The sequence below is a fragment of the Nasonia vitripennis genome (genome assembly GCF_009193385.2).
Source record: "Nasonia vitripennis strain AsymCx chromosome 1 unlocalized genomic scaffold, Nvit_psr_1.1 chr1_random0002, whole genome shotgun sequence".
In the NCBI taxonomy this organism is placed as follows: Eukaryota; Metazoa; Arthropoda; class Insecta; order Hymenoptera; family Pteromalidae; genus Nasonia; species Nasonia vitripennis.
Genome location: NW_022279588.1, coordinates 3,771,317 through 3,799,065, shown reverse-complemented (window position 1 = coordinate 3,799,065; position 27,749 = coordinate 3,771,317). Strand labels below are relative to the sequence as shown.

General features: G+C 38.1%; 1 protein-coding gene across 1 annotated transcript in view; it reads left to right on the top strand.

Annotated features, from left to right (window-relative positions):
- The window catches only part of LOC100499172 (uncharacterized), a gene marked incomplete at its 3' end in the record, with an annotated part of 193,488 nt that overhangs the window by 42,703 nt on the left and 123,036 nt on the right, over positions 1-27,749 (top strand). Inside the window, 1 exon segment of the mRNA NM_001191046.1 lies at positions 14,731-14,988. Within this exon segment, the coding sequence (NP_001177975.1) occupies positions 14,731-14,988 (258 nt within the window).

Sequence of the window (27,749 nt, the reverse complement as noted above, 5' to 3'; positions counted from 1 at the left end):
TTAACTAGCTAAAAATTCACTCGCTAACGCTTGCTCGTTATATTTAAACATTTATTCGAGATTTAAATATATCTAATGCACAAATTTATAATAATAGGAATACGAAACAAAAAAAATATAAAATAATAAATACTTATTAATTAAATTTTAATTAAATTTGAAGAATGTATTGTTATTGAGTAATATTATGTAGTTATTAAAAAAATATTTTTATTTTGATGCGATGTGATGTATTAAACATAATATTGAAGGGATTTGATTTTATTTACGACGGACAAAACATCAAAGAAAGAGGAATAAATTTGACGTCAAGACACAACTACATCACTATAAACGATAAATGGGAAATTGCGAAATGTTCGTCATGTTAACAGTCATAGTTTTTCAGATGTTCTTTACATCGAGATCTGATGATGAAATGAATTAACTTAAAAAGGCGCTATATGTATAATATACATGTTTATATCATGTTAATTGAACTGATTCGATTGGTTGTTAGAGTCATACAACAGATATATGACGTTGTGATTGTTTTAACTCGGTTTTCTAATATACTTAACACATGATCTGTTGCCATATTATGGCGCGTTGCTCAAAGATACTATGTCAGTTCTGTATATTTATTAGTTAATACTATAAATTTTATTGTAAACTAATATAAAAATTTATGTTTTTAAGTTTTACTTACTCAAGGCGTAAGTTGCTCATGATTAGGGACTAGGCGCTTTAGTTGCGCTGGCGCTAAAGTTGCGCTTCGGCTAGTCAGCTAGCCCGTACAAGTCCTTATAAATATAGCGGAGAGAGCGGGTATCAAGCCGCTGAAAAAACGATCACAAAAACTACTGAAATTTTAGAATTAATTCATACTGATTTGAATGGTCCACATGGCACAACTGGCCATGGCGGAGAAAAATATTTTTTAACGTTTGTTGATAATTACAGCAAATGCACTAGAATTTTTTGTATTAAAAGTAAAGCAGAGACTGCAAATTGTTAAAAAGAATTTGTTAATTCAGTTGAAAATAAATTTAATAAAAGAGTAAAGAAATTACGTTGCGATACTGGTAAAGGATACTTGAATAAGGAAATTTATGATTTTGTAAAATCTAAAGAAATTAAATTATTGCCATGTCAATCCTACGTTCATGAATTAAATAGAGTAGGAGAAAGATATAATAGATCCACAATGCATATGGGTAGATGTTTAATAAGAGAAGCAAAAATTCATAGGCGTTATTGGCCAGAAATTATGAAAACAGTAGCTTATTTAGAAAATCGTAATATTGCAAATACAGTAGATTCGAGTTTTTGCTAGAGTACCAGATGTATTGAGAAAAAATAAATGGGACGATAAAGCTCAATTATGTGCATTAATAGGTTATGTAGAAAATGGTTATAGAGTCTTAGTAAACGGTAGAATAATAAAAGCCAGACATGTTCAAGTGGTTAAAGAAAATATCAAATTAATCTGTTAAGATAGATAAACTTAATGATGAAAAAGATGGAGATTTGGAAAATAGTGTGTAGTATATTTTAATTAACGTTCTTTAAGTTCTATTCTTTTTTATACAACTTCATATTATTGATTGTAAATAATAACTGTCATTCTAAATAAACCTATCTTTGAGTAAATTATAAACATCTGTGCACTTCTTTAAGTTTACTCTTTACATAAACAATATTTTGGTGACAGAATTGGTCTCGAAAATACGCCAATTACTTGATTTTCTATATTCTACTACAATAACACGCAGAAATAAATAGTGAAAAGTGCATATTTTCATTAAGAAGTCAACATAACCATGGCAGACGTAGAGGAACCTTCTACTGCAATGATTGCTGCTGTGACGAAGGCGTTCGCGGATGCTCTGAGGTTTGCTATTCCACAAGTTACCACTCCTGTTATAAACCAGCCTGAATCTACTTCTCAAGCTTAACCCAAAGCTCCTCCGTTCAAGTATCAAGAGTATCGTTCGTCCGACGGAACGACAGTCGACGATTATTTCAAGAGATTCGAGTGGGCATTACAACTGAATAAAATTTCGGAAGAAGAATATGGTAATTTCGCTCGAGTATATATGGGTGCAGAACTTAATGCTCTGAAAATTCTTGTTGCTCTTGATACACCACAAAGTCGTACGTATCAACAAATTCGCACTGTTTTAATTGTACATTTTGACGTCGAGAAAAATAAATATGCAGAAAGTGTTGAGTTCCGACAAATTGTATAGCTACAAAATGAATCCATTGCTAATTTCTCACTACGATTAAAACAAGGAGCTATGTTCTGCGATTATGACACATTTCTCGACAGGATGCTGATTGAGCAGCTCCTACATGGTCTCACCGATCGTGATATGCGCGCCGAAATAATCGCCAAGAAAACTACTACATTCAAAGACGCTTATGAAATAGCACATACATTGGAGTCAACTCGTCAAACAGCAGATGAGGTTACCTCCACTTCTAATAAGATACATGCACTATCTTATTCAACAACGCATTTCAAGCATAAAGAGAATGCTTCGCATACATCGCGCAGTGCTTCTCGGAAGCAAGATCATGGCGAACAACAAGGTGAGTACGCTTGTTATGGATGCGGAGAACGTCACAAACGCAGTGAGTGTCCATTTCGTACTTCTGATTGTCATAAATGCAAAAAACGTGGGCACATAGCGAAAGTTTGCAGAGCTTCATCTTCGCTTTCTACTTCTCGAATACAATGTTCTGAAGAGCCTGCAAAACAAATAGACACATTGAAATGTTTCAACGCAGTCTAAGAAATCCACGTTATTGATTCTTCTGGTAAGAAAATTCTTCAAGTGCTAATTGAAAGCCACAAATTAAATATGGAATTAGATTCTGGTGCACCATATGGTTTCATGGGTAGCGATACACTTCGTAACCTCAAACCCAATTTTCAATTGCAGCCAACTTTTAAGAAATTCATGAGTTACTCGTAACATCGCCTCAACTGCATCAGTACTTGCTCTGTTAATGTATCATTTGGTTCTACATCTCGTCAACTTCCAGTCTACGTTATTCAAGGCTCTTACGATTCCTTATTCGGTCGTGAATGGATCGCACGATTCAGTCACGACATTGATTGGACCGAACTTTTTTCTTCGATCAATGCACTTTCTACTCTTCCACCTTCATTAACTCGTAATCAACAAGCATAGCTGGATCAACTTTTGACAAGGTACGCTGAAGTTTTCAGCGAAATAGCTGGAAAATTTACTGGACCTCCAGTTAAGGTATATTTTAAACCTAGAACTTCTCCTGTTTTTGCTTCTGATCAAGATATAGCATATGCGTTGCGTGACAAATATTCTGAAGCAGTTGACGCTACACTTGCGTCTGGATTTTACAAAAAAGTCGATTTTTCCAAGTGGGCTTCGCTTACACACGTCGTTATTAAAAAAATGGTGATATTCGTATAACTGGCAATTATAAACCTATGTTGAATCCACGTATAATAATAGATGAATGTCTTATTCCAAAACCAATGATGTAAGCGGGCTTTTTGGGGCGGCCTGAAAAGGCCGAGCGGAGGGAGGCGCGTGCACTGATCTGTTGCGCTGCGCAGTCGCTGGTGTCCGCAGAACTCGCGCTCTGGAGAACGGAGTAGAGAAGGGCCTGATGTCAGGCAAGAAGAGCAGGCGGCGAGACGGCAGGCAGGCGAAGAGGCCTGCTGAGGCTCCTTAACCTTGGCTTCTTCGTTGCCTAGAGAGCGGATACTGCTCGGACCTCTCTAGGTCGATTCTTGGATCGATTTTGGACGAGGGAGGGCTGCCCAACCCGGTGTAGGCTGCACCACCCAGTTTGTAAGAGGGGAGAGAGGGGGGAGACTCCGAGGAGTCTTTTGTTTTTTGAGTTATTGCGGGGCCTATCCCAAATAGGGATCGGTCCACTTAAAAATGACTAAGAGGCGCGGAGCGCTTTAGTCGGAGATCGTGAGATCGACCGCCGCCGTATTTATGGGCTCTGGTGGAGTCTTCTCCTCGGCCAAGGGTGCCTTCCCTAGTGGAAGCGGCAGCGGGGCCTTAAGGATCCCGCTGGAAATGAACCTCGGCTTCCGGCGCTGTCCCGAAGGTCTGGGAGCGGTCGGCCTCCGCTTCATCGGGGACGACTTCCCTGCTGGCGGCTTCCTCTTTCGCGGAGAGATGAAGGCAGTCTTACATGGCGCTGTTTGCGCAGCCTGCTTAGTCGCTATCCTCCGACTGATGATTTGCAGCTTCGTCGGCGGAGCTACAGCTGCTAGAGCTTTGGCTGTCCGGATGTTCAGGAGGATGTCCCGGAGGTCTGAATCGGCCGAGGGCCGCACTAGTGTGTCTACCAGCTGCAGGTGTTCGGGCCACTCGGCGTTCAGCACGTCGGATGCTGATTCCGGGGTGTTTGGCCTCGGCTGAGGCGCTGGAGTGGTGAGCAGCGGCAGATCCGTCTGAGCGCTGTTGTGTTGGCGCTCTAGCGCTGGCTCGGTTTAGCTGGCAGCGTCGGCGGTTTGAGGCTTCCTATGCTGGCGGCGCTCTAGAGCGAGCGCTCGGTTGGCCCTCGCGAGCAGCAAGTGCACAAAATCGCACTCAGCCCGCAGCTCCTGAAGGGCTTGGTGGTCCGTCTTGGACATGCATCGAATGAGCGCTGAAAAGTGCTGATTGGGAAAGGGGTAAAGAAATACGCAAGGTATTTTCTTTAAAACAAAAATCAGATTTATTGCATTGAAAAGTAGGTATTTTCTTTAAAACAAAAATCAGATTTATTACGTTGAAGTGTACTGTGCAAGTAGCCTAGGCTCCGTGCTGCCACTTCAGACGCGATCTGATGTATGCTCTCTGAGGCGCCACTCCGCTTTGGGGAGTACGGCATCCGCCTAGCGGCCGCGCGCTGCAGCACTGTCAGGCGGGTTGCCGGTATCCAGGGGATTGTGCGAGAGAGCCTGTGGGTGGGTTATAACACATAGTGACATTTTCAACAAAGTAAAAGGAGCTAAAATTTACGCACATCCTGATACTACAGATGCTTATACTTATCTTCCTGCTGACGACGAGTACAGCCATGCTCTGACTCTCAATACTCCTACATATGGGTCGGTTTGTCCTACACGAGCTGTTTACGGCGCAGCTAATGTTCCTGCAGTTTGGCAAAGTCGATTAAAAGAAATCTTGCAAGGTCTAAAAAACGTTAAAATTTTTTTCGATGACATCATTGTATGGGCTGAAACTTTTGAAGAATTGTTGATTATTTTGGAAACGTGTTTGATCCGTCTTCTTGAAATTGGTGTTCGTCTCAATCGACGTAAATGTGTTTTTGCTACAAATTCTGTAGAATTTTTGGGTCATAAACTAGATACACAAGGCATTCATAAATCTGATCCTCACATCAAGGCAATTCGTGATGTACCTAAACCTTCTACACCTCAAGAATTAGAATTGTTTATTGGTAAAGCTACGTACTACAATTTATTCATTTCTGATTTAGCTACAAAAGCTCAACCTCTTCGAGACATGCTTCTTACATCATCTTTTCAATGGTCGCCAACTGCTGCTAAAGCTTACGAAGAGCTCAAAAATATTTTCATTTCTCCTCTTGATGCCATGCGACCCATCCTTACCTCTCATACTCGCCACTGATGCAAGTAAAGTAGGACTCGGAGCTGTTTTATCACATAAACTTAGCAATGGAATTGAAAGGCCAATTGCTAATGCAAGCCGTACATTAACCGCTACTGAACAACGCTATCCTCAAATCGACAAAGAAGCTTTAGTAATTGTATGGGCTTGTCAAAAATTTTTCAATTATTTATACGCTTGTCATTTTACACTGTATACAGATCACAAGCCATTGGCACAGATTTTTTATCCTGAAAAATCACTTCCTATTCTTTGTATCAGCCGAATGGCTGTTTATGCTGATTACTTAGCTCCTTTTAACTACGATATTAACTTCAAACCAACTAAAGCTAATACAAATGCAGATTATTGTTCACGTGCTCCACTTCCTTCAACGGTTGACGCTTTTGAAGAAATTACATAACTTGATTCTTTTGACATATTTATTATCAACCAGATCAATCAGTTTCCTGTACGAGCAGAGCAGATTGCGAAGGATACTCGTAAAGATTCTAACGTAGGTAAAATTATTTAACTACTCGAAGCTGGTCAAGATCTATCTCGTCATGGATACAAAGCGTCTTCTTATGGTCTATCTTCAAATTGCTTAATTTATGAACATAGAGTTGTGATTCCATCGTCTCTTCGTCGAGCAATTGTAAACGACATTCATTTAGCACATTTGGGCATTGTCAAAATGAAAGGTTGCCACGATCTTTTGTCTACTGGACAGGAATTGATGCAGATATTGAGCTTATTGCTAAATCTTGTGCTGAGTGTGCTAAATATGCCCATGTTCCTTCTAAATTCAACACACATCATCGGGAATATCCTAAAGGCCCATGGGAACGTATCCATATAGACTACGCTGGTCCAGTAGCTGGTAAGATTAGGGATGTGCGAGTCAAACTCGAAGATTTTTTGTTATGATTGCTAAATGAATTTGGGATATTAAAAATCTACTTAAATACCACGAATGTCGAGTTTTTACACATATCCAACGAATACTATGGTTTTTCCCTGTTTCGTAAAAGTGATATGTTACTTGAAGTTTCGAGTACTTTTTCGAGTTTTTATTCGAGCTTTTGCCTAAAAAATAACTCGATTGGTTATTTGGACTGATTTTTCAACCTATCAATATTTTTTTGCTCTTGTGATCTATTGAATCTGTTCAATCCACATGTTAACTTAAAATCTAAACACTTATTATATATTATTATGTCTTTGGTTTAATTATTTGCACCATAATGTCGTAAACATATGTAAAACTCGACTTCTGACTTGCACACCCCTAGGTAAGATGCTTCTAGTTATCACTGATGCTTATAGTAAATGGCTTAAAGTCAAGGTCACCAGCTCCAGTACTAGCACTGCTAAAATCGATATTCTCGAACAGTTATTTGCTACTTATAGTGTACCTAGCATTGTTGTTTCAGATAATGGCCGTCAATTTGTTTCAGATGAGTTTGAAACATATCTCAAGATAAGTGGAGTGAAATATCACAAACTTACTGCTCCTTATCACCCTTCGACAAATGGTCAAGCAGAAAAATGCGTAGGTACAACAAAAAAAGCCTTACTTAAAATAGATACGACACAAAATTCATTGCAACGGAACTTGAATGAGTTCTTGAGACAATATAGAAAAGCTCCTCATTCAACTACTGGACAACCATCTGCTTTATTATTTTTAAAACGAAACATTCGCACACGATAAGATCTTGTTCGACCCGAACCTAACAACGAGAAGATTGCTGAGAAACATCAAGCTGATGTTTCTATCGGTATGTATAAAAATCAATACATACCGAGAATTTAAACCACTTGAAAATGTTTATTTTCTTTCCGGTAATCCAAAATTAGATAAATGGATTTCAGGACAAATTAATTCTCGTCTAGGAGATCTGCATTATGAAATCAGTTACATGGAAAAAAAGTATAAACGACACGTCGATCATATTCGTGCTTTTACAAAGAAATCAGATGAAGGGGAAGAAACAAGAAAGAAATCGGAAAGAGTAACATTTTTTGACGAATCAAAATTCCCTTTGGTAGAACGATTCATTAGTCCTAACTACCGCGCTACAGACTCGGTTTTCCATTATAAGCTTTATTAAAAATTATGTGTAGTAGAAAAGAAGTGTTTTTAGCTATGTCATCCCCTTAATGGACGAATTATATCATATTATTTCATCACCAATGCAAAAACATGTAAAATATGTAATATTTCTTCCAATTCAAGATATAAAATATTTTTAAAAAATGCCAAAAGTAATTTGGGATAAAATATCAATGGCAGCATATAATGCATTTTTCCAAAATTTTTGTGATAATAATAACCATTTTGGAGGAAAAATCGTGGTTACGTCTGGTGACTTGAGCGAAACACTTACTATAAAAAGAAGTAAGTTATGGTCATTTCTTATTAAATTATCATTAAATGAGAATTTAAGATTATGAAATATAGCGAATCAAAAAATCATCTTTTTGATATAAACGAAAATAAAAATTTAAGGAAATTTGAATTACAAAATAATGATAAAAGAATCCCACAAGAATTGATTTGTACTAATAATATATATTGTAACGAGGTGCGAAATCGGGTAGATTCGCGCATCGTTGAAACGCGACGTTGCGTAAGCGCGAGGCAAGATTCGGGGCCTCGCGTATAAGTCGCGGTCCGTCGGACAAGGAGATAGCCTCCGGCCATAGGTGCGAACGCGTCAGCTCTCGTGTGTGAGACTGACAGCATCGAGCGACGACCGATAGCGTGCGAGAGAGTGAGAGTGTGTGTGAGATCGCGAGAAGCAGAGGTCCAAGTCAACTCCAGCTACGAGAAGCAAGGACAACCCGGCCTGTCGATCAGCGGCCAAACGAAAGGACGTCGGCTCCAACGAGTGAGCCAGCAACACCACCGGTGCAGTGTGTGTGAGCGTGTGGTGCGCGCCTACCAAGAACGGCGACTGCGAGTAAGTAGGGCTGAGCCTTTTTTCTGTATCGGCTGCAGCGGCTACAGCTTTGCGACTTGGTGCAGCGGCACCGAGTAACGGCCTTCTCGTTCGCGCGCGTAAGCTTCGCGAGATACTCTCCACGCCGAGTCGACATTGAGGTGACTCGGCGCACGTTTGTATAGAGAAAATATTGGTCGCACAATATATCATTATTTTATTTGATTTTAATCGAAATTAGATTTATTTCCGCGGGCGTTGCAACAAGCGGTTTTGAGAAATTGAGAAGCCGGCTCCGCACAGGAGAGTGCGGAGAGGTAGCACACGTGCGAACACGACGTTCGCAAAGCAGCTCTAGCGACGAGCTGCGTTGCAACGCGGGTAAATCACGGACGTTGAGAGAGTTCTCCGTCGCACCGAGAGATTGTGATCCAGTTGAATATCACCGAGTTTTCCCCCGAAAGCGAACCCCTTTACAATATATACTTTTTTTTAAAATAAATTTTTTGTAGTACAATAATGAAATGATACAGCCTCTAATTTGAACAATTGCCTAATTGTTAAAGAACGGTCATGCGACACGAAATGATTCTTATTTATAATTTTCAACAGTTTGTTTTGAATACCCATTATTAAATTCAAAAAGTTATTATAGGCTCCTCCCCATGCAATTATACCATAACTAACTAGGCTTTGGAAAAAAACATGATAAATAATTAAAAGCGTTTTTCTATTTATAATATTCCTGATTTTAGCAAAGATAAAAATCAGATATCTAGCCTTTTTTACAAGGGAATCAATATGTTTATCCCAACGCATATTGAAATCGAAAATTAGTCCTCAATATTACTAATATTAATAGGCTTTCTACTCTCTTAATAACATTATTACCGATAATCATATGCAAATTGTTCGGCACACTATTACAATAGTTTCCATATGTAATATACACCGTTTTATTTACATTGATAGATAATTTGTTTAACGCAAGCCATTTTGTAACTTTATTTAAATAAACATTCATCTTATCCTGAGCAGAGGACCACTTGTCATTACTCGAGATGTTGACAGTGTCATCCGCATAGAAGATGATGGTATCCTGCTGCATATCTATCAATAGATCATTAACACATAATATAAAGAATAATGATCCTAGTATGGTCCCTTTTGGGACTCGCATAGCTATTTCTTTAAAGTCACTAGTACAATTCAGTATATTTACGCATTGTTTTTTATAAGATAGATAGCTTACTAACAATTTTAATGCGCTGCCCCTTACGCCATATCTCTGTAACTTATTTAGCAGTATCCCATGATCCACAGTGTCAAAAGTCTTAGCAAGATCTAAAAATTCTGTGATAATAGGTTTGCTTTCATTGAGATTTTCATAAATAATATTCTAAATATAGTTAAGTGCATTTATAGTTCCTCTATTCTTTACGAATCCAAATTGTCTATCAGAAATAACATTACATTTCATCAAGAACGTATCGTCGCTCCGTACGAAGACTAGCACAGTTCAAATTTTCAAACGATGACTAGCATAGCTCTCGTATTTCCCGCGAAGACTAGCACAACTCGCGACTTATATTACTTAAAGTGTGAGTATTTTACGTTTTCAGTGGATTATTGGGTTAGTTAAGCTCATGAAAAGCTTGGACAAAGACAGACAAACCTCAAAGTTTTAAAAAGTTTCAAAAATTTCTAAAAAAGTAAACAATTTTAAAAAATGCTTATAAAAAATTATTGTATTTGAAAAAACAATTTTAAATTCTGTAAAAAGTTGTAAATTGTTAATATTTAAAAATATTCATTTAGGACATTTTCGCAAAAATCGGGAAATTTTTATAGAAATTCGTTGTTTAAAGTTTGAGTTGTGCTAGTTTTCGCAACAAATGCGAGAGTTGTGCTAGTCTTCGCGGAAAATTTTGAGTTGTGCTAGTCTAGTGTGCGTTAAATGAGTTGTGCTACTTATGACGGGAAATTTGAACAGTGCTACTCTTCGTAGGGAGCGACGGTATAAAGTCTATTATGAATGGTCTAATGGTTTCGTGATATGATTCGCGATTACTTGTAAAGTGTTTGCATTGATATTATCAACTCCTCCAGCTTTATTTTTAAGTCCATTATAAATTTATATTTTTCTTGACTACTAGTTGAACGAATAAAAATTTATTTTTCATTATTATCTAGTAGTCTTAGTTGATCGTCACCCAAATTTGGAATTTGGTTGTTCAAATCAATTCCCACCTTACAATAGTAATCATTCTTAGCATGAGCCATATCCGTTTTATCAGATATTATTTTATTATTAATTACTAAATATTTTAGCGTTTTTTTTTCTGTTGCGAGTTTCTGCCTAGCTTACTGTTAATTATGTTCCATGAGAAAGCATATTGCTAATTCAGTTAGCAGCGGTTTTTATATTTTGTTAACGCGTTTTTTTATAGATTTTTTATTTTACAGATTTGAGTTTTTCCTAATAAAGTTATTAAAAAAGTTAATTTAAGTAAATTGTCTGATATTTATCTTAAAGAGAATATAATTTTCTTTACTGCAATCTTTTTACTGCAGCCCTACTGTAAAAATCGCACGATTAATCGTGTTAATTTATCGAACTTTTAACGACGCGATTAGTCGCACGATTAATCGCGTGACTAATCGCGCGATTCATCTAAAATAAATTTTTTAATAAAATAAAATTGTTTAAAATGCAAAATTATTAAGCCGGGTGGCTAATTTGGGTGTTACCATACGGATATTAACACCTATACTAGCCACCCTTCTAAGTAATTTTACATTTTAAACATATTTATTTTATTCAAAAATTTGTTTTGAATGGATTGCGCGATTTGTCATGCAATTTACAAAAGTACATAGTAAGTATACGATTCCGAAATCATTGTGGTGGTGTATGAGTGACATTTTTTAAGCTATAATTCTAAGTTCATTCACAGTGTACTGAGTAGAGAGCCAGACTGTCGCGCAGAAGGTCGCTGGTTCAAATCCCCATCACGTCAAGGTTATTCAATTCTTAAATTCTTCGATATATCCATAAAATATTTCAAAATATAATATCTTCATAAAAAACTTTTTTCAAAAGTAAAAACCTTGTCAAGAAAAAGACTAATAAAAGTAGTGCTATACGCATTCAGATATTTTTGGGAAAAGGTTTCAACTTTAATTTTATTTTAGCGCGTATAGCAAAAAAAGAACATTTACTTGACATTTTTATATTTATAGCTTTCACTACTTATATGTCTTTTTCTTGCCAAGGTTTTTACTTTTGAAAATTGTATAAACAGCAAGCTACTATTGCTTAAGATACTGATCTCATCGCTCATATAATCGTACAGCATTATTATATGTACATAATATATAATAGCACAATCGCGTATCACCGAGTAGCAGACCAATGTCGGTAAAGTAGATTGTAACTGCTGTAACCACTGGCTTATAATACATCTCACCGGAAGTCACGTGACCGGAGGAGACAAAATATCGAAGGAAGAAAATCTGACGAAAAGAAATTCGTTGAGCGAATTTTTAACTTGCAATATTAAGTTAATATAATGTAATATATTCAAATGAATCCTTTTAAAGATGAAAGATTCGCTTAATATATTTCAGATACCAACAGATTGCGCATACGCGTAATACTAATGATTCAAATGCAATCAAGATTTTTTTTGAAGGTAAGAAAACCCAATTGTAAAGTATATAGGGTCGCCCTGTCCTGAACCGAACTTCGTCCTTACTTGCCAGTGTGGCGCTGTTGCGCCTCTTGATTCATAAATATATGAATTACGAAAATTTGCATGTCCCAAAAACATGAGTAAAATGTTCATGAAACCTTGCAAAAATAAAACTTACATATAATTTTTAAATTATTTCTGTACATATTTTATAAATAATTTATTAATTTGTTAACGAAATATTTTTGTAACATTTTAAAAATATTACAAAATATTTTGAAACATGTTAAAAATGTTTTGCAAATATTATAAAATGATATCAAAATATCTTTTTGCAATATTATTTAGATATATTTTTACCCTAGGACAAATAAGATTATAACAATATTTTAGAAATATGCTTGAAATTATTACAAAAACATTTCTTTTGTAATGTAAAATATTTTCAAAATAATTTTAAAATATTTTTGTGATGTTAGGGTTCAAGCATAATTAAGTAAAAAGTCAATGGGTGACATGCCTGCTATAATGCAGGCAGCATCGTCCGATATCATACGGTAAGCGGACGCCACTCTTAGTGCACTTCGCCTATACACGGTAGTCAACTTTCGTACATACGATTTCACCCGCATCGCATCTGCCCATATTGGGGCTCCGTATAGCATAATCGATGTGGTTACACTGGCTAAGAGTAACCTTCGCTTCTGAGTTGGCCTCCTACACTAAAAAAAAAAAGAAAACAGCCGTTTCTGCTGTGAAACACTGCAGTTTTAGCGAGTGCGCCACAGTAGCTTTTCAGTAGACTTTTCAGTAAAAACAGTGAGTGGCCACTGATTGTTTTGTCAGGTCAAAAATCTTAAGAAATTAATTTTTTTTAATGAGTAATATGATTAATTAAATTAAAGTTATAAGTAATGATCATTATAAAAGAGAATATATAAAATACCTTGAATAACAACCATCAACTTTTTGATGTTTTAAAAGGTGATACATAACCTACATATCCTCGAGATACAGACAGCTCGCCGAGACCTGCCAGAACTACTAGTGGCCACTCGCTGTTTTTACTGAAAAGTCGCTACTGTAGCGACACTCGCTAAAACTGCCGTGTTCTACAGCAGAAACAGCTGTTTTTTTAGTGTACATTAAGCATCAATGGTGATAGAGCAGCGCTAACTTTTGCTGCATTATCACTGACTACTTCTAGATGCTATTTAAAACTTAGTCTTGCATCGATGGTGATGCCCAAGTATTTGATGGTTGGTTGAGAAACGATCTCATGTCCATCCACCGTCAGTGTGATTTCCTCCATCTTCTTCCTACTGGAAATGAGGATAACTTCCGTTTTGTGACTAGCTAATTCCAGACCCGTCTCTGTTAGCCATTCGTGTATCATACGAGTTGACTCTTCAGCTATGTCTTTCACCTCTTCTTTATGTTTCGCTACTACCACTACTGCTATGTCATCAGCGAACCCCACGACTGTTGCTCCTTCAGGTAATTGTAGCTTTAGTACCCCGTCGTACATAATGTTCCAGGTCGGTGGTCCAATTACTGACCCTTGGGAGACGTCTCCTGTAAATTTATACGATTTGGTACCGTCCTCAGTGTCATGTAATAAGATTCTGTCCTTTAAGTAGTCGGACATCATACTTCTTTTATTTAAGGACACATCCTGCTTCCGGAGTGGATCGTATATTTCACTCCATCTGGCCGAATTGAATGCATTTTTGACATCCAATGTAACTATGGCGCAATAATTCTTTTTTCCCCCTTTCCATGTCAAGGTCTTTTATTCTAAAGACTACTTTATGCTGAAACCACTTAACAGAGCTAGCGTTTTTGCTAATAATTAATTAATAGGAACTTATCCCAAAATTTAAAACAATGCAAAACTAAATGCAGTTATTTTTATTAACTCTTATTATTCAAAATCAAATATTGAATTTTCAAAGTTGGCACTAAGTACCCAGATATGCATCTCATAAAATTTAGAAATGGCGCACAACGTTAACTGGCCTGACAATATTCGGCAATTTTTTTTTTTTTTTTTAAGGAGGATAACGTTAAAGGAAGTAAATTGTAAAGGAAGTGGCAGTTGTTTTTTTCTTTTGAAAATACACTGCTAGAACTTGAACAAAACATTGAAACTGTGTAATTTAACGAATAAATGCTTTGAGGTATTCAAATGAAACTTGTCTAGGTAATGCATTTTATTTTCTTAATTTGGTACTTAATTGTCATATTTCTGATGAGACCACTCACAGGCAATTTAAAAGAATATTCTCAAATGATTGAGCCCCCTCCTCCCAAATTGTTAATCATTCAGAAGCTACGATTTGAAATGATAATCGCTTATTCTGATGTGTGAATTTATAGAATGTTAAGTTGTAAGTGATATGAACATTATGTCAATATTTAATATAACATTAATAAATGGGCTAAAAATATTACGTAAAAATATTAAATATTTTTCAGCAAAATTATTACTCAAGTGGTTCAAGGTCTCAACAGCCAAGAAATCTTGCTCATAGAACTGCTCCATCTTCTAATCAAACTCAAGTAGTTGGTATGCCTAGTGTTGGGAGTACTAGTGGTCAACCAACAAGTATGTATCCACATCCGAATATAGCAATGCAACCTTCTACTGTGTACGTGCAAAATCAAGTTTCGGGTATACACACAAACCCCCATCAGCAGAATGTTTATTCAATAAACAATCAAATGTCAATACCGGTAAGTTGTATCAAATATCAATTTTTAAATCGTGTATAAAAAGTAAGTGGTTTAAGGAACATTTTTGAGGTTTTATGCATCCTGCAAATCAGAACTGTAAATCAAAAGGTATTGATATGTACTCTTTTTGGAAATGCCAAGGGGTGATTAATAAGTTCAAGCAATCTTTATTGTGTTATTACTTAAATTGACTGATTTGAGATTTTGGTCCAAATCACCGATACCAAGCAAAATGTGAAATTCTTATTCAATATACTCGAAGCCTCAATGAGTGTTCCAATGGGTTCATTTTTAATTTAGTTTTTTGAACAAAGCATTTTGCACTATTATCATGCTAACTTACACAATATCTATCAATTTCTTCAATCAGTTTGTAAGTTTGTATGGCATAATGAAATAAAGATCAATGACTTGGTACAGTCAAGTAAAATGAAACTCAGTGCATGTATATCATATAAACTTTGTACAGATATTATTCTAACCTTAATATCTATGAATTGGTTTAACCAAATAACATAATATTATGTACTTATTTCATTTCCTAACCTTATTTTAATTATAATCAATTATGTAGGTAAATTTATATTCATTAATGAACATTGAAATTTTCATTTACAAACAAAGTTGCGACTCTAACATTTTTAGTTGATTCAAGGAAAGATTTTAGTAGATTCTACTGAACTGTTCATTCAGTAGAAACTATGCAAGCGACTTTAGTTAAATTAACTTGATAGTGTTTTACTTGAGCGCTCAGGTTAAATTTACTTAAATCTTGAGTAAACTCAACGTTTTTTTTCCGTGTAGATGTGAATGTGCGTGGATAACTGTGCTATGAAATTGCTCCCTTGGATAAAAGAAAAGTGTTAAGGACGATACACAACACCCACGAAAATGGGAGACATTCCCTTAGCAGAAATCTCACTGAAGAGGTACTCTGGCTTACCCGGCTTGCCCAACTAAACGCCGTCAGATGACGATACAACGCTAGTAGTTAATAAGTGATGGATGTAGAGGGCTACACCTCTACCTTCCTGTTTCTGTCACGTCTGTATAATGTATAATTTTCTAGTGAAGGGATGTATACTATATTGTCGTCGAGCCAGGTCTCAGTTACAGCTATTACGTGAAAGAGGGAACGAGTGGACAAGAAGAGGTGTACCGTCTCAATGTGACCTGTGAGAGAGTACGCATTAAAACGCAGACCCTAAGACCCTGCGACAGATTTACATTTGAATTAGATGAAGATGTTGTGGTCGATGCTTATGGTGGTGGTGTAGGTAATATGAGACTGCAGTGTTGTTGTTGATGATATTGTTTAGCTGGTGGATGAGGAGCTTTTGAGTTAATTGTTCCCTTGGGGTCTTCAGGGTTGTTAAAAATGTTCAAGGTCTTCCTCGGTGCGTGCCTCCTTTTTTAACCTGATGTAGACCCGGCCTTCTCTAACAAACGAGGAGAAACCTCGAGCCTTAGCTGTTTTCGACGCAGCAATATTCAGATCTTGAATATCCGCAGTTAGCAGCACGTATACATTAATAAGTGAGTGTGGTAGTGGTTGAGGAGCATGTGCTTTGTCAAGAAGTTCAGCTCATCGCGTCTAGTCTTAGCACCAATCAAGGAGCGCATCAATGCGCTGGATGACAAGGGATACTGCCAGCGGTGCAGTGAAAAAAACAGTAGCAGGACGCCTCTTGCCCATGGTTCTGGCAGATACTATGTCACGCTCCTTTAGATTGTTATCCCATCTTGAGGGTAGCATATGCAAGAGATCTAAGTGAGGTGGTCTAGGTGTGTGTGAGACCAGATAACACTCCTTAATCTGGCTTGAAGCTTCTTATTGAGATCTTGAAGCTGCCTAATAGCTTCAGTGTCGGTAGTCGCAGAGGTGGTGGAAGATCCTGCGCTAATAGCGAGAAGAGATTCCAGTTTTTTCCTAAATTCTTCCTGTTTCAACTTCAAAGCTGCTACGTCAACCTGCACTACTTCGATTTGCATGACTAATGCTGGTAAATCTTCGAGCAGTGCAAGCGAGGATTCGAGCGCTGACATATAATTATCTACCTCCTGCATGCTTGTTTGCATAACCTCTATATTGTCAAGGTTGTTCAGCTTAGTTAGAATCTGCGTCATTGTGTCATTTATGTTTAATGACGGTAGAAGTGGAATTAAAATCCGAGTTACTGGTGCAGATTGGGAGGAGCGAATAGACGAATTATTAACGGCAGCTAGACAGGTTATGTACACAGAAATGGTTCTTTAGCCCCTCCCAGATCGCGTGCATTTAGATGTGTCTAACATTATAGTGCCAGCCGCAATTATTTCATACGTTATACGTGACTTGCCTCAGCCGGTGACGTTTGTACAAGCTTTACACGACCTTGCTATTAGCTGCTAACTTTGAGGTGTCTCCTGAGGTGTCTCCTTTACTTTCCATATAGCCCCCAATCTTTAGGAAAAATTGCCCGAATGTTGAAATTCTATATTGGTCAGATTAGATAATATTGTGGAAGCATTATTTAACCTTTATAAATTTTTTAGCAATAATGCTGAGGACCAAAATGTCCGTTTTTTCATTGTATCGTTTTTGCAGGAACTCCTAAAGCATCCAATCTTATCTCAATATTATTATTTCCAGATTGCGCAATACTGTACATAATTATTCTGCAACTATTAGACAAAATTATTATCAGATTGAACAACGTTTAATTAACTTTGCAAAATATTGAAAATTTTCGCATTGGTATACAAAATTTGTATACTGATGCGAAAATTTTTCACCATTGCAGCTATTTTAGTGACATGTTGTCTTAATGGCTGCAGCAGTATTATATTCACTGTTGTGCAATCTGGATATGCAATATTGATGCAAGATTGGATGTTGTAGGGGTTTCCGCAAAAACACTACAATGAAAAAGCGGACATTTTAGTCCTCAACAATATTACTCGAACTTTATAAAGGTTATATAATCCTTCCATAATATTATCTAATCTGGCCAATCTGGAAATTCAACATTTAAGTAATATTGTCAAAACATTGGGGGCTATATGGGTTATTCTTCTTGAGTCGACTTAGAAGCACCGTCATTTATCATGGTATATTCAGTGAAAAAAGAAAGAGTCAATGGAAAAATGCCTTTACTGGTACAGTGCAAGAAGTAAAGATACTCCTTAATATGTTGCCTTATTGGGGGGGGGGGGGGTATACTGCAGTGTAGGTCTGTACTCGGCAAACGTATACCGAACATTAGCATGCTGCTGCAAAACAGAGTGAGAGGCCATTAGGCTTAGGCCACCTAGCAGTAGAGCTGCAGTACTATAGTTCGCAAGCTCGAAGTGTGCTGTACTCTTAGGTCAGAAATAAAAAGTTCCTGCTTGACCTCGACGACGAGTGGCAAAGTTGTACTGATAGAGAGAGAGAGAGAGAGAGAGAGAGAGAGAGAGAGAGAGAGAGAGAGAGAGAGAGAGAGAGAGAGAGAGAGAGAGAGAGAGAGAGAGAGAGAGAGAGAGAGAGAGAGAGAGAGAGAGAGACAGAGAGAGAGAGACAGAGAGAGAGAGAGAGAGAGAGAGAGAGAGAGAGAGAGAGAGAGAGAGAGAGATGATATATATAGAGTGAATGTGAAATGATATATATAGAGTGGAGGAGTGTAAGTGTTTGTGAGATGATTATGAGTTTTCAAGTGCATAAAAATATTCTTTAGCTAATTGTTTGAAGTGCGACATGGATTTAGTGTTGCGACGTGAAGGTCAAAAAAGGCCAAGATGTAGGAAGGCACAGCTGTGTTAAACAGTTTTCGTAGAAAACAGGCTGTAAGGTACTTTCTACGTCCGGCAGTTGTAAGGCATTGCAGTTCACGCCTTTAGTGGGTGATGTGCTCGTCCCTCCTTACACCATAGATGTATCGAATTCCCGTGTTTACGAGTCTCTGGAGTTTTGTGTCAAGTTCTTGGGTCAGGTCACAGTATACCAATGAGCAGTAGTCGATGATTGGAAATAGGAGTGCTTGCACGAGATGTTTACGCAACCTGAGATTGGTACTTTTCCTGAAAAAGTAAAGCCTATACATTAATGAGTGAGCACATTTGCATAGTTGTGTAACATGCTCTTTCCACGTTAGTTTGGAGTCAAGCACCAACCCCAGATTGCGCACGGATGATTCATAGTCGACCCGGGCTCCCCCTATGTTGATGTAGGTGTTAGCAACAGTTGGTAAAACATTAATGTAGTAGGGGGAGCCCAGGACGATTGCCTTAGTTTTCAGGACATTAAGTTTAAGGTGATTTTGTGCAGCCCAGCCCATTATCCTTTCGGCATTAGCTCTCATCTTGTCAGAACGAGAATCGAGCTCCTCAAGGTGGCATTGGCTGTATATTTGCAAGTCATCCGCATAGATTAGATGGGACACATCTGAATCCAGGCAAAAACCAATGTCATTGATGTACAACGCGAACAGCAGGGGACCTAGAACCGATCCCTGCGGGACATCGGTGTTCAGGGGCCGGAAGGTGGAGAGCTCGTCGTTGTCACCAATAACGGCCTGCTTTCTTCCCGTAAGGTAAGATGCAAGCCAGCGGATGACCTGCTTGGAGAAGCCGAAAGAGGATAGCTTTCTCAGGAGCCTGACGTGACACACCGTATCAAACGCCTTGCTGAAATCAAATAGAAACAGAAGCGTGACTTTCTTTTGTTTATGCCAAGCCTGGCATCATCAGTCAGCTTAATTAAGCCAGACTGTGTGCTGTGATCGGTGCGGAAGCCTGTTTGTAGGTTGTCAATGAGTAGTCTTGATTCAAGATAGTCCGAGACTTGCCTGTGCACCAGCCACTCCAGCGCCTTTGATAAAAAACAGAGGAGAGAAATTGGACGGTAGTCAGTCAGGGCTGTTGGTGAACTGACCTTGTTCAGTGCTCGCACCAGCGACATCTTCCAGGCAGAGGGGAAGCGTGACTCGCTTAAGGACAGGTTGAAAATCCGACATAGTAAAGGAGCAAGTACGGGTAGTGCCTTTGAAATTACAACCTGTGCGATGCCATCGTTGCCTCTGGCCTGGGTGTGGAAGTGCGACACACCAGCCAAAACGTCCGATTCTGTAATAACCTTGAAGTTGAAATGCTCAGGGAAGTCTAGACCCTCGAGGGTACGCAGAAAAACCTCAACTGCAGGAGCCAGTGGATCATTTGAGATGGAACTAAAGTGTTGAGGTCATATGTAGAGTAGCGAGAAGGTGATGGTTCTTTAGAGGTGGTGATTCCAAGGTTCTCAAGCTCTCTCCAGATCTCAGCGACATCAGTTAGGGTTGACAGGCGTGAATAATAATAATTCAGCCTGGACTCCTCAACCTGTCTGTGAGCGTCGTCCCTTGCTACTGTATAATAATATCGATCACAAGGTAGACGAGTTCTGCGAAACCTTCTGTAAAGTCCGTCCCGTTCAGTCAAGAGGTCACGAAGAGCCGACGTTTGTTAAGTTAGCGTTAAGAAGGGTGATGCATTCGTCGAGTGATGACGTAGCGAGAGATGACCAGTCACATGTGCCAAGGAAGTCCCTTAGCTTCTCGGCACAGATTCCCTTGTAGTTTCTGTAAGAGTATGCTTTAGGTACGTAGCGTGGGATCTGTACGCCGAGAGTGGCAGTGATTAGGTCATGTCCGTTGATGAGAGGAGTATCAGTCTTGTAGGCGATCCTGCTCATCAATTAAGCAGAGGTCAAGCCAGGTGTCGGAGTCCTGTGTATGGTGCATGGCACCGTAAGGGACCGACAATAAGGAGTTTTCCTCAATATAGGCCTTGATGAACTTGGCATCTTCGGATGAGGAGAGTTGGTCAGCGTTGAAATCACCCATAATGACCTTTGTGGAATAGTTGTGCATAAAAGTAGTCAGCTGTTCAATGAAGTTATTATCCTGAATAAAAGGGGCATGTGGTGGACGATACACGACTCCCACAAAGATGGGTGAAACTCCCTTCACGGAGACCTCACAGAAAAGGTACTCCGGTTTGCCTGGCTTGCCCGACCAAGCTCCATCAGAGGATGATAATACGTTTGCAGTCAGTGAGTGATGTATATAGAGGGCCACACCTCCCCCGTTCCTGTTTCTGTCACGTTTGTAGAGCGTATAGTTTTCCAGTGAAGGGATAGAAGTTACCTTCTCGTCAAGCCAGGTTTCCGTCACAGCTATCACGTGAAATAGGGGACGAGTGGACAAGAAGAGCCTGACCATCTCAATGTGACCCGTAAGAGAGTTCGCATTGAAATGGCAGACTCTTAGACCCTCAGACAGAGTTACCTTAGGAGTGATTGAAGATGTGGTGGACGATTCAGATGATGGTGATCTACGTGGAATGAGGGGTGTGTACTTCAGTTCATCCGACGCAAACTTCACAGCACGATTCCCCTTCTTTAGCTTGATGTATATTCGACCATCCCTCACAAACGAGGTGCAGCCTCCCTTACAGTTTTGCGGAGCCGAAGGACATTAGACGGTAACCATTCGTTGACGTTGATGAACGAATCCGGAAGCGGTAGTGCAACGCGGGCCTTATGCAGTAATTCGCTAGACAGCTGCGTAGTATGTAGCTTCCGAATCTTGATTTTAGCAGAGATGAGCGAGTGCATGAGCGTCCTGGATAGTGAGACTGAGAGCGGCAACCTGACTGCTCCAGGGCTTGCATCAGAAGCGTCCGCAGTGTTATTGCGGGCTACTCTCACCCTTCCCAGGGATCGCACAGAGTTAATGTCTCTTTCCGTTAGCTCAGCGTCCAAGGGCCGAAGAGCTGCATAGGCAAGGTGCCTTAAGGATGTCGTCTCCGAAAAGGTCAGGCCGGTTATGACCAATTCTGTAGAGAGCTTTGCCTGGAACGACACAACGCCATCCAATTGGGCCTGGATTCTCGTGTTGGCTTCACGGAGCTGCTGGATGGTCTCGGTAAACAGCGCCGGAGCATTCGATGGTGACGAAGAAGAAGAGCCAGCGCCACTCGCCAGCAGTTGTTCAAGCTTAGCTTTAATCTCCTTCTGCTCAGCCCTCAAAGCAGCCGCATCCCCTTCCACCACCGTTACACGGTTAATCAGCGCCGGTATCTCCTTCAGCGGCTCCAGGGACTTCTCAATGGCTGTCATTCTCTTCTCCACAAAACTCTTGCTCTCAGAAAGCTGGTTATTCATTGCGTTCTGCTGCTTCTCTATGTTGTTAATTTTATTTAGCTTGTCCAGTATTTTGTTGAGCACGGGATCTTCTTTACGTGATGGACTAGAAGAGCGCGATGGTGGTGCAGAAACCGGTTTCCTGTAGCGTGTTTGTTGTTGGGGCAGAGGGCTTCTGCTTCGTGAAGATGGAGAAGAGGTAGAGGTGCTGCGTGGAGTTTTATTAGCAGCTACCAAGCAGTTCTTGCAGACTTGTATAGTCTTGCCAACTTCCTTAATTGCCTGAATAGGCGTACACTTAGGATGGTAGTACTAGCCACATTTGTCGCATTTGCGCGGATTACGCAAAGCAATGACATCAGTGCAAGTCTTGCACGATGTATGCACCAACAGTTGTTCGTCATCTCCCTCAGGTATCAACATAGTGTTTAAAATAAATGACGCAATCGACTATCCACGGGAGGTAATTCGGCTCAGTCCACAAGTGGTGCAGGAAATAAGGTGAATAGCGCCGTGGTGTGCGGTGGCCAGAGTAGTCTCTGTATAAGAGCCTTCAGGACGCTCTTTTGGGTGCGTGTTTGCGTACGCCGTGTCGGGACCACCTAGCGGTGGAGCTGCTGTACTATACTGCAGTTCGCTGGCTCGGAGAGTCTATTTTTTAATAAATATATTAATAAAGCACAATGTCGTCATCATTGGTTTGAATAGTGAATTTGAAGAAAAGTTCAGTATAAGAGTCAGTGGGTTTGTTTATAAATAAAATACCATTTATTTGCATTATAAAAAAGCTATACAACTAAAATTTTACACAGATAATATATGAAGAAAGTGATAAATATTTTAGCTTTTTTGTCAAGGCATTAATTAGAATTTTGACATTTAACAGTTGTGAGAGATTTTGAGACCGATACCTTTTTCTCCATTTTTGCATTTTTTCTCATTCGAAAACTAACAGGTCTAGAAAGCTCATATTATGCATATAGATTTCTTTTGTGATTGTGGAAAGATATTGAAAGTTGAATCAACGTTAACTGAAATACTTTTGTGTGAATGAGAATAAATGCAAAAATGAAAAAACAGGTATTGGTCTCAAAATCTCTCACAACTATTAAAAGTCAAAATTCTAATTACCTTGACAAAAAATCCAAATCATTTATCATTTTCTCCATGTAAAAATATGCTAGAAACCAGAAATACAATGTGCTAGAGATAGTAGTTTCTGCGTAACTGGCTATAAGTAAAATTTGACCTGCTCAATTAAAAAATTCGCATGAGCCTGGATGTGAAAATATGAACGAAAACAGTTAAATCAGAATCATCTAGGTTACATATTTCTAGGTAACATAAGAAGTGGTATTGTCATATTTTAGTTGTCTAGTAGCCTTTTTACAATTCAAAGAGCATAATGATAGACTTAAACTTACTGACTCGGATACTGAACTTTTTTTTAAATTCACCTCTCAAACCTCATCGAGAGCGACTTTGGGAACAAAGACACAGTATATCTTCAAACTCTTTATTCTTTTAATTGAACTTCTCACTGGCATTTCAAAAAAAACTAAATAATATTCACACACTTTATTACTACTTCAAATAGGGTTAGGGTGCCACTTTTCAATACACATGTTGTAATACTACACACTCTTGGTAATGATTAATTTTTACTAAAATTTCTTGCTAGTTATATTACACCTCAAACTTTTCTACCAGGGTTATGAGTTATGACTGTTTTGAGGGTTATGAATTTAAAGCGCGGTTCTGATCACGTTGCCTAGGCAACCAACCAGCAACCAATCAGAATCACGTATTAAATGCTTCACAACAAGAGCCATCATTTTTTAAAGAGAGGATTGAATACTTAGGGGGATACCCCCTCCTCGCTTCGCTCGCCAATCCCCATTTGTAAATTTTAATGATTGTTATATTCTGTTATATTTTGATATATTGTTGGATGTACTGTTATATTCTGTTCCATGTGTATTAATTATTTCAAAAAATGGAGAGATTCCATTAGATTATGGTCTTTGTGTTTATCCAAAAATTCCTCCAAAAGAAGTAGGTCCAACTTCTATTCTAGATTAATTATCTTTTCTTATAGATCCTATGATTTTCTCTATAATGTTTCCTTACCGAGATATATGATGGAATCCTTTATTTAAACAAAATCAAAATAATGATAAAAATTTATTTCTATTACAATATTAATTGTATCGATTAGCTTATAGACTGTTAAATATTAGATGTACACTCGATGGTAGTTAATTCTTGTAAAACATTTTTGAAATGCTCCAATCAGATTGCTAGATTGATAAATTCTAACTGCAGATTGTAGCACGAACTGCAGATGATAGCAGAAAAATGTTCGAATTGAGACACAGATAACAGTAATCTTTTGTTGCTTCAGTTTTATTTATTATGCTAGATTCTTCAGTTGGATTTTTTTTTTCAGGTCCAAAATTTTACAATTCAGAAAATAGATAAAAAAATGAATACAACAGACTATAACTATTAATAAGTGAAGACAATAGTTTTTTCATAGTTCATAACAGTTTTCTTCATTTTATAATTGCTGTCTTCTACGTTTACTAGTTTGTTCCCAATAAAAACATCTATTTTCAGATTTCTACACATTTTTCTTAACTTTTTTAAAAACACGCCTTTAATAACATCAAAAAAATTAACTTTTTAAAAAGTAAAAGGTAAGGCGAGTTCGATATGTTCCCCAACGAAATAACAGATAAAAAAGAATTGAGATCAATCAACCAAAGTCAAGTTTATTATATTTCATCATAATAAAGCAACAAAATTTTTTTTTGTTAATAAAGGGCTTACTTAACTTAAAGTTAAATTATATAGTGATCAATTAGGAACAACTATCAAGATACTACGTAACTTGATATGACCGGTTTCATTTCGTTTATTGGTGAATAACTAAAATTTTGTTTTTATGTATTAGAACGTTATAAAAACACCATAAGTACAATGAAACGGTCATATCAAGTTACGTAGTAAGTATCTTGATAGTTGTTCCTAATTGATCAGTATATAATTTAACTTAAGTTAAGTAAGCCCTTTATTGACCAAACATATTTTGTTGCTTCATTATGATTAAATATAATAGACTGGACTTTGGTTAATTAATTTTAATTTTTTTTTATCTGTTATTTCGTTGCGGAACATATCGAACTCGCCTTACCTTTTACTTTTTTAAGGTTAATTTTTTGAGATTCTAGTCCTTTTTAGTAATTTTTTTTAAGTATTTCATATTTCTCCGAAAAATAAAATATAAGCATCTTTAGGGCATTTTAAACATGTTTTTTTGTAACATTTTTATCACTAACATGAAACCACTGATTGTTCTGATACACTACCCTTGGATGATTTCTACACCTAGACACTAAAACCAAGTGCGAACTACCTAGACCTCGTCATCGGTGACCCTGTGCGCCTTGACGCCGTCCTCGTATGATGTATTTATCTAGACATAAAAAATCACGAACGCACCACCTTGACTTCATCATCGGCCACCCTGCACACTTAGACGCTGCCCCCGTATAATTTATTTATCTAGACATAAAATACCGCGAAACTCACCACTTTGACCTCGTCATCGGCCACCTCGTACACCGAGACACCGCCCTCGAATTATGTATTCACCTAGACATTAAAAATTACGGAGCGCACCACCTAGACCTCGTCATCGGCCACCTTGTACACCTAGACACCGCCTTCGAATTATTTCTATACCTAGACACAAAAACTATGTACTATAAGAAGTTGTTTGGGGTCGCTGGTTCCAAATCTGATATCAGCTTTGCTAAATAATTTTTTAAAACAAATTTATTGATTCCAATTACTGCACAACTCAAGATTTGTAAAAAAATTATGTACTACCAGGGGATTTTTACCAGGTCTCTGATTACAAATCTGTTATCAGATTTGTAAAATAATACATATAACAACTTCATACTAAATACATTGCAAAATTCAGTCCATTATTTTTGTTAAACCGAAATCTTGCGTACTAACAAGGATATCGGAGTCACCGAAGATAAATCTCATATCAATTTTGAACAAAATGCAGCAAGCTTTAGACTCAACTTCAGAGAAGGCGAGGCAAGCATGAGAAAGGAAAAGATGAATCTAAAACCGAAATGAATAAACTTATTTAACCTACGCTCTCTAAGCTCAATGAATTATTTAAACTACATCTCGGCACATCGAAGGAAGGCGAGTAAAGCGAGGATAAAAGCTGAAACCAAAGCGCTTAAAACCAGCTACCCCATGCTTCCCAAAGGTAAAAATTTATTTCAACAACACATGAAAGAAAGGCGAGCAATGCGAGGATAAAATCTAAAACCAAAGCGCTTAAACCCAGCTACTCCATGCTCCCCAAAGGTAATATTTTATTTAAACAACACTTCAGCACATCGAAGAAAGGCGAGCGGAACAAGGACGAAATCTGAAACCAAAGCACTTAAACCCAGCTACCACATGCTCCCCAAACGTAATAATTCTTTTAAACAACACCTCAGCACATCGAAGGAAGGCGAGCAAAGCAAGTATTAAACCAAAAACTAAAGCGCTTAAACCCAGCTGTCCCATGATCCCCGAGAGTAATTGAAGGAAGGCGAGGATAAAATTTGAAACCAAAGCATTTAAACCCAGCTACGCCATGCTCTCCCTTTTGAACAACTCCGCGGCACATTGGAGGAAGGCGAACGAAGAGAGTTGTAAATTAAAATCCCGAGCGCGTCAACCCAACTATCCCGTGCTCTCCGAGATTAATAATGTACTTAAAAACCTTTTGGCACATTGAAGGAAGACGAGCAAGTGCGAAACTTATTAAAAACATAAACTTTCAAACCCACCTATTCCACGCGCTGTTAGTTTCTGTACTTGGCACATTACAGGAAGGCGGGCGAGAGGGATGATTTGATCTTAATCTAAAATCGACCTACCCCGCGCACGGCAAGTTTATATAAAAATCATAAACTCTTAAACCTACCTACCCCATGCACTGCGAGTTTCCGTACTCGGTACAGCGAAGAAAGACGGGAAATTGCGAAAATTATTGTAAGCAAGCATGTATACAATACTTTGTAGTTGTACAATAATTTTTACATGTACAAGCTATTGTAATCGACATAAGCCGCGCATTTCCTAAATAATTCTCTTGGAGCGTGGATTAAATATGAATAGAAGCTTTAAATGAGTACTCTCAAATCATACAATTTTGAACAGTATGTTAATATAACTTGTACATAATTTGTTTTTCTAAAATAAAAAATGCAAAAGTAAAATGACTGCAAAGCTGTAATATTGCTGTAAACCTCACTCGCCTTTCTCCGCTATGCTAAGTACGGAAACTCTTAGGTTTAAGAATTTGTTTTTGATATAAATCTTGCTATTGCTCGCCTTCTTCCGATGTACCGCAGAATTTTTAAAAATAAATTTTTGAACTCGGAGAGCTCGGGGTAGTCAGTTTTGTGTATTTTGGTTTTCGATTTGTCCCTCGCTTCGCTCGTCTTCATTCGATATGCCAAGATGTTGTTTAAATAAAATATTACCTTTGGGAAGCATGGGGTAGCTGAGTTTAAGCGCTTTAGTTTCACATTTTATT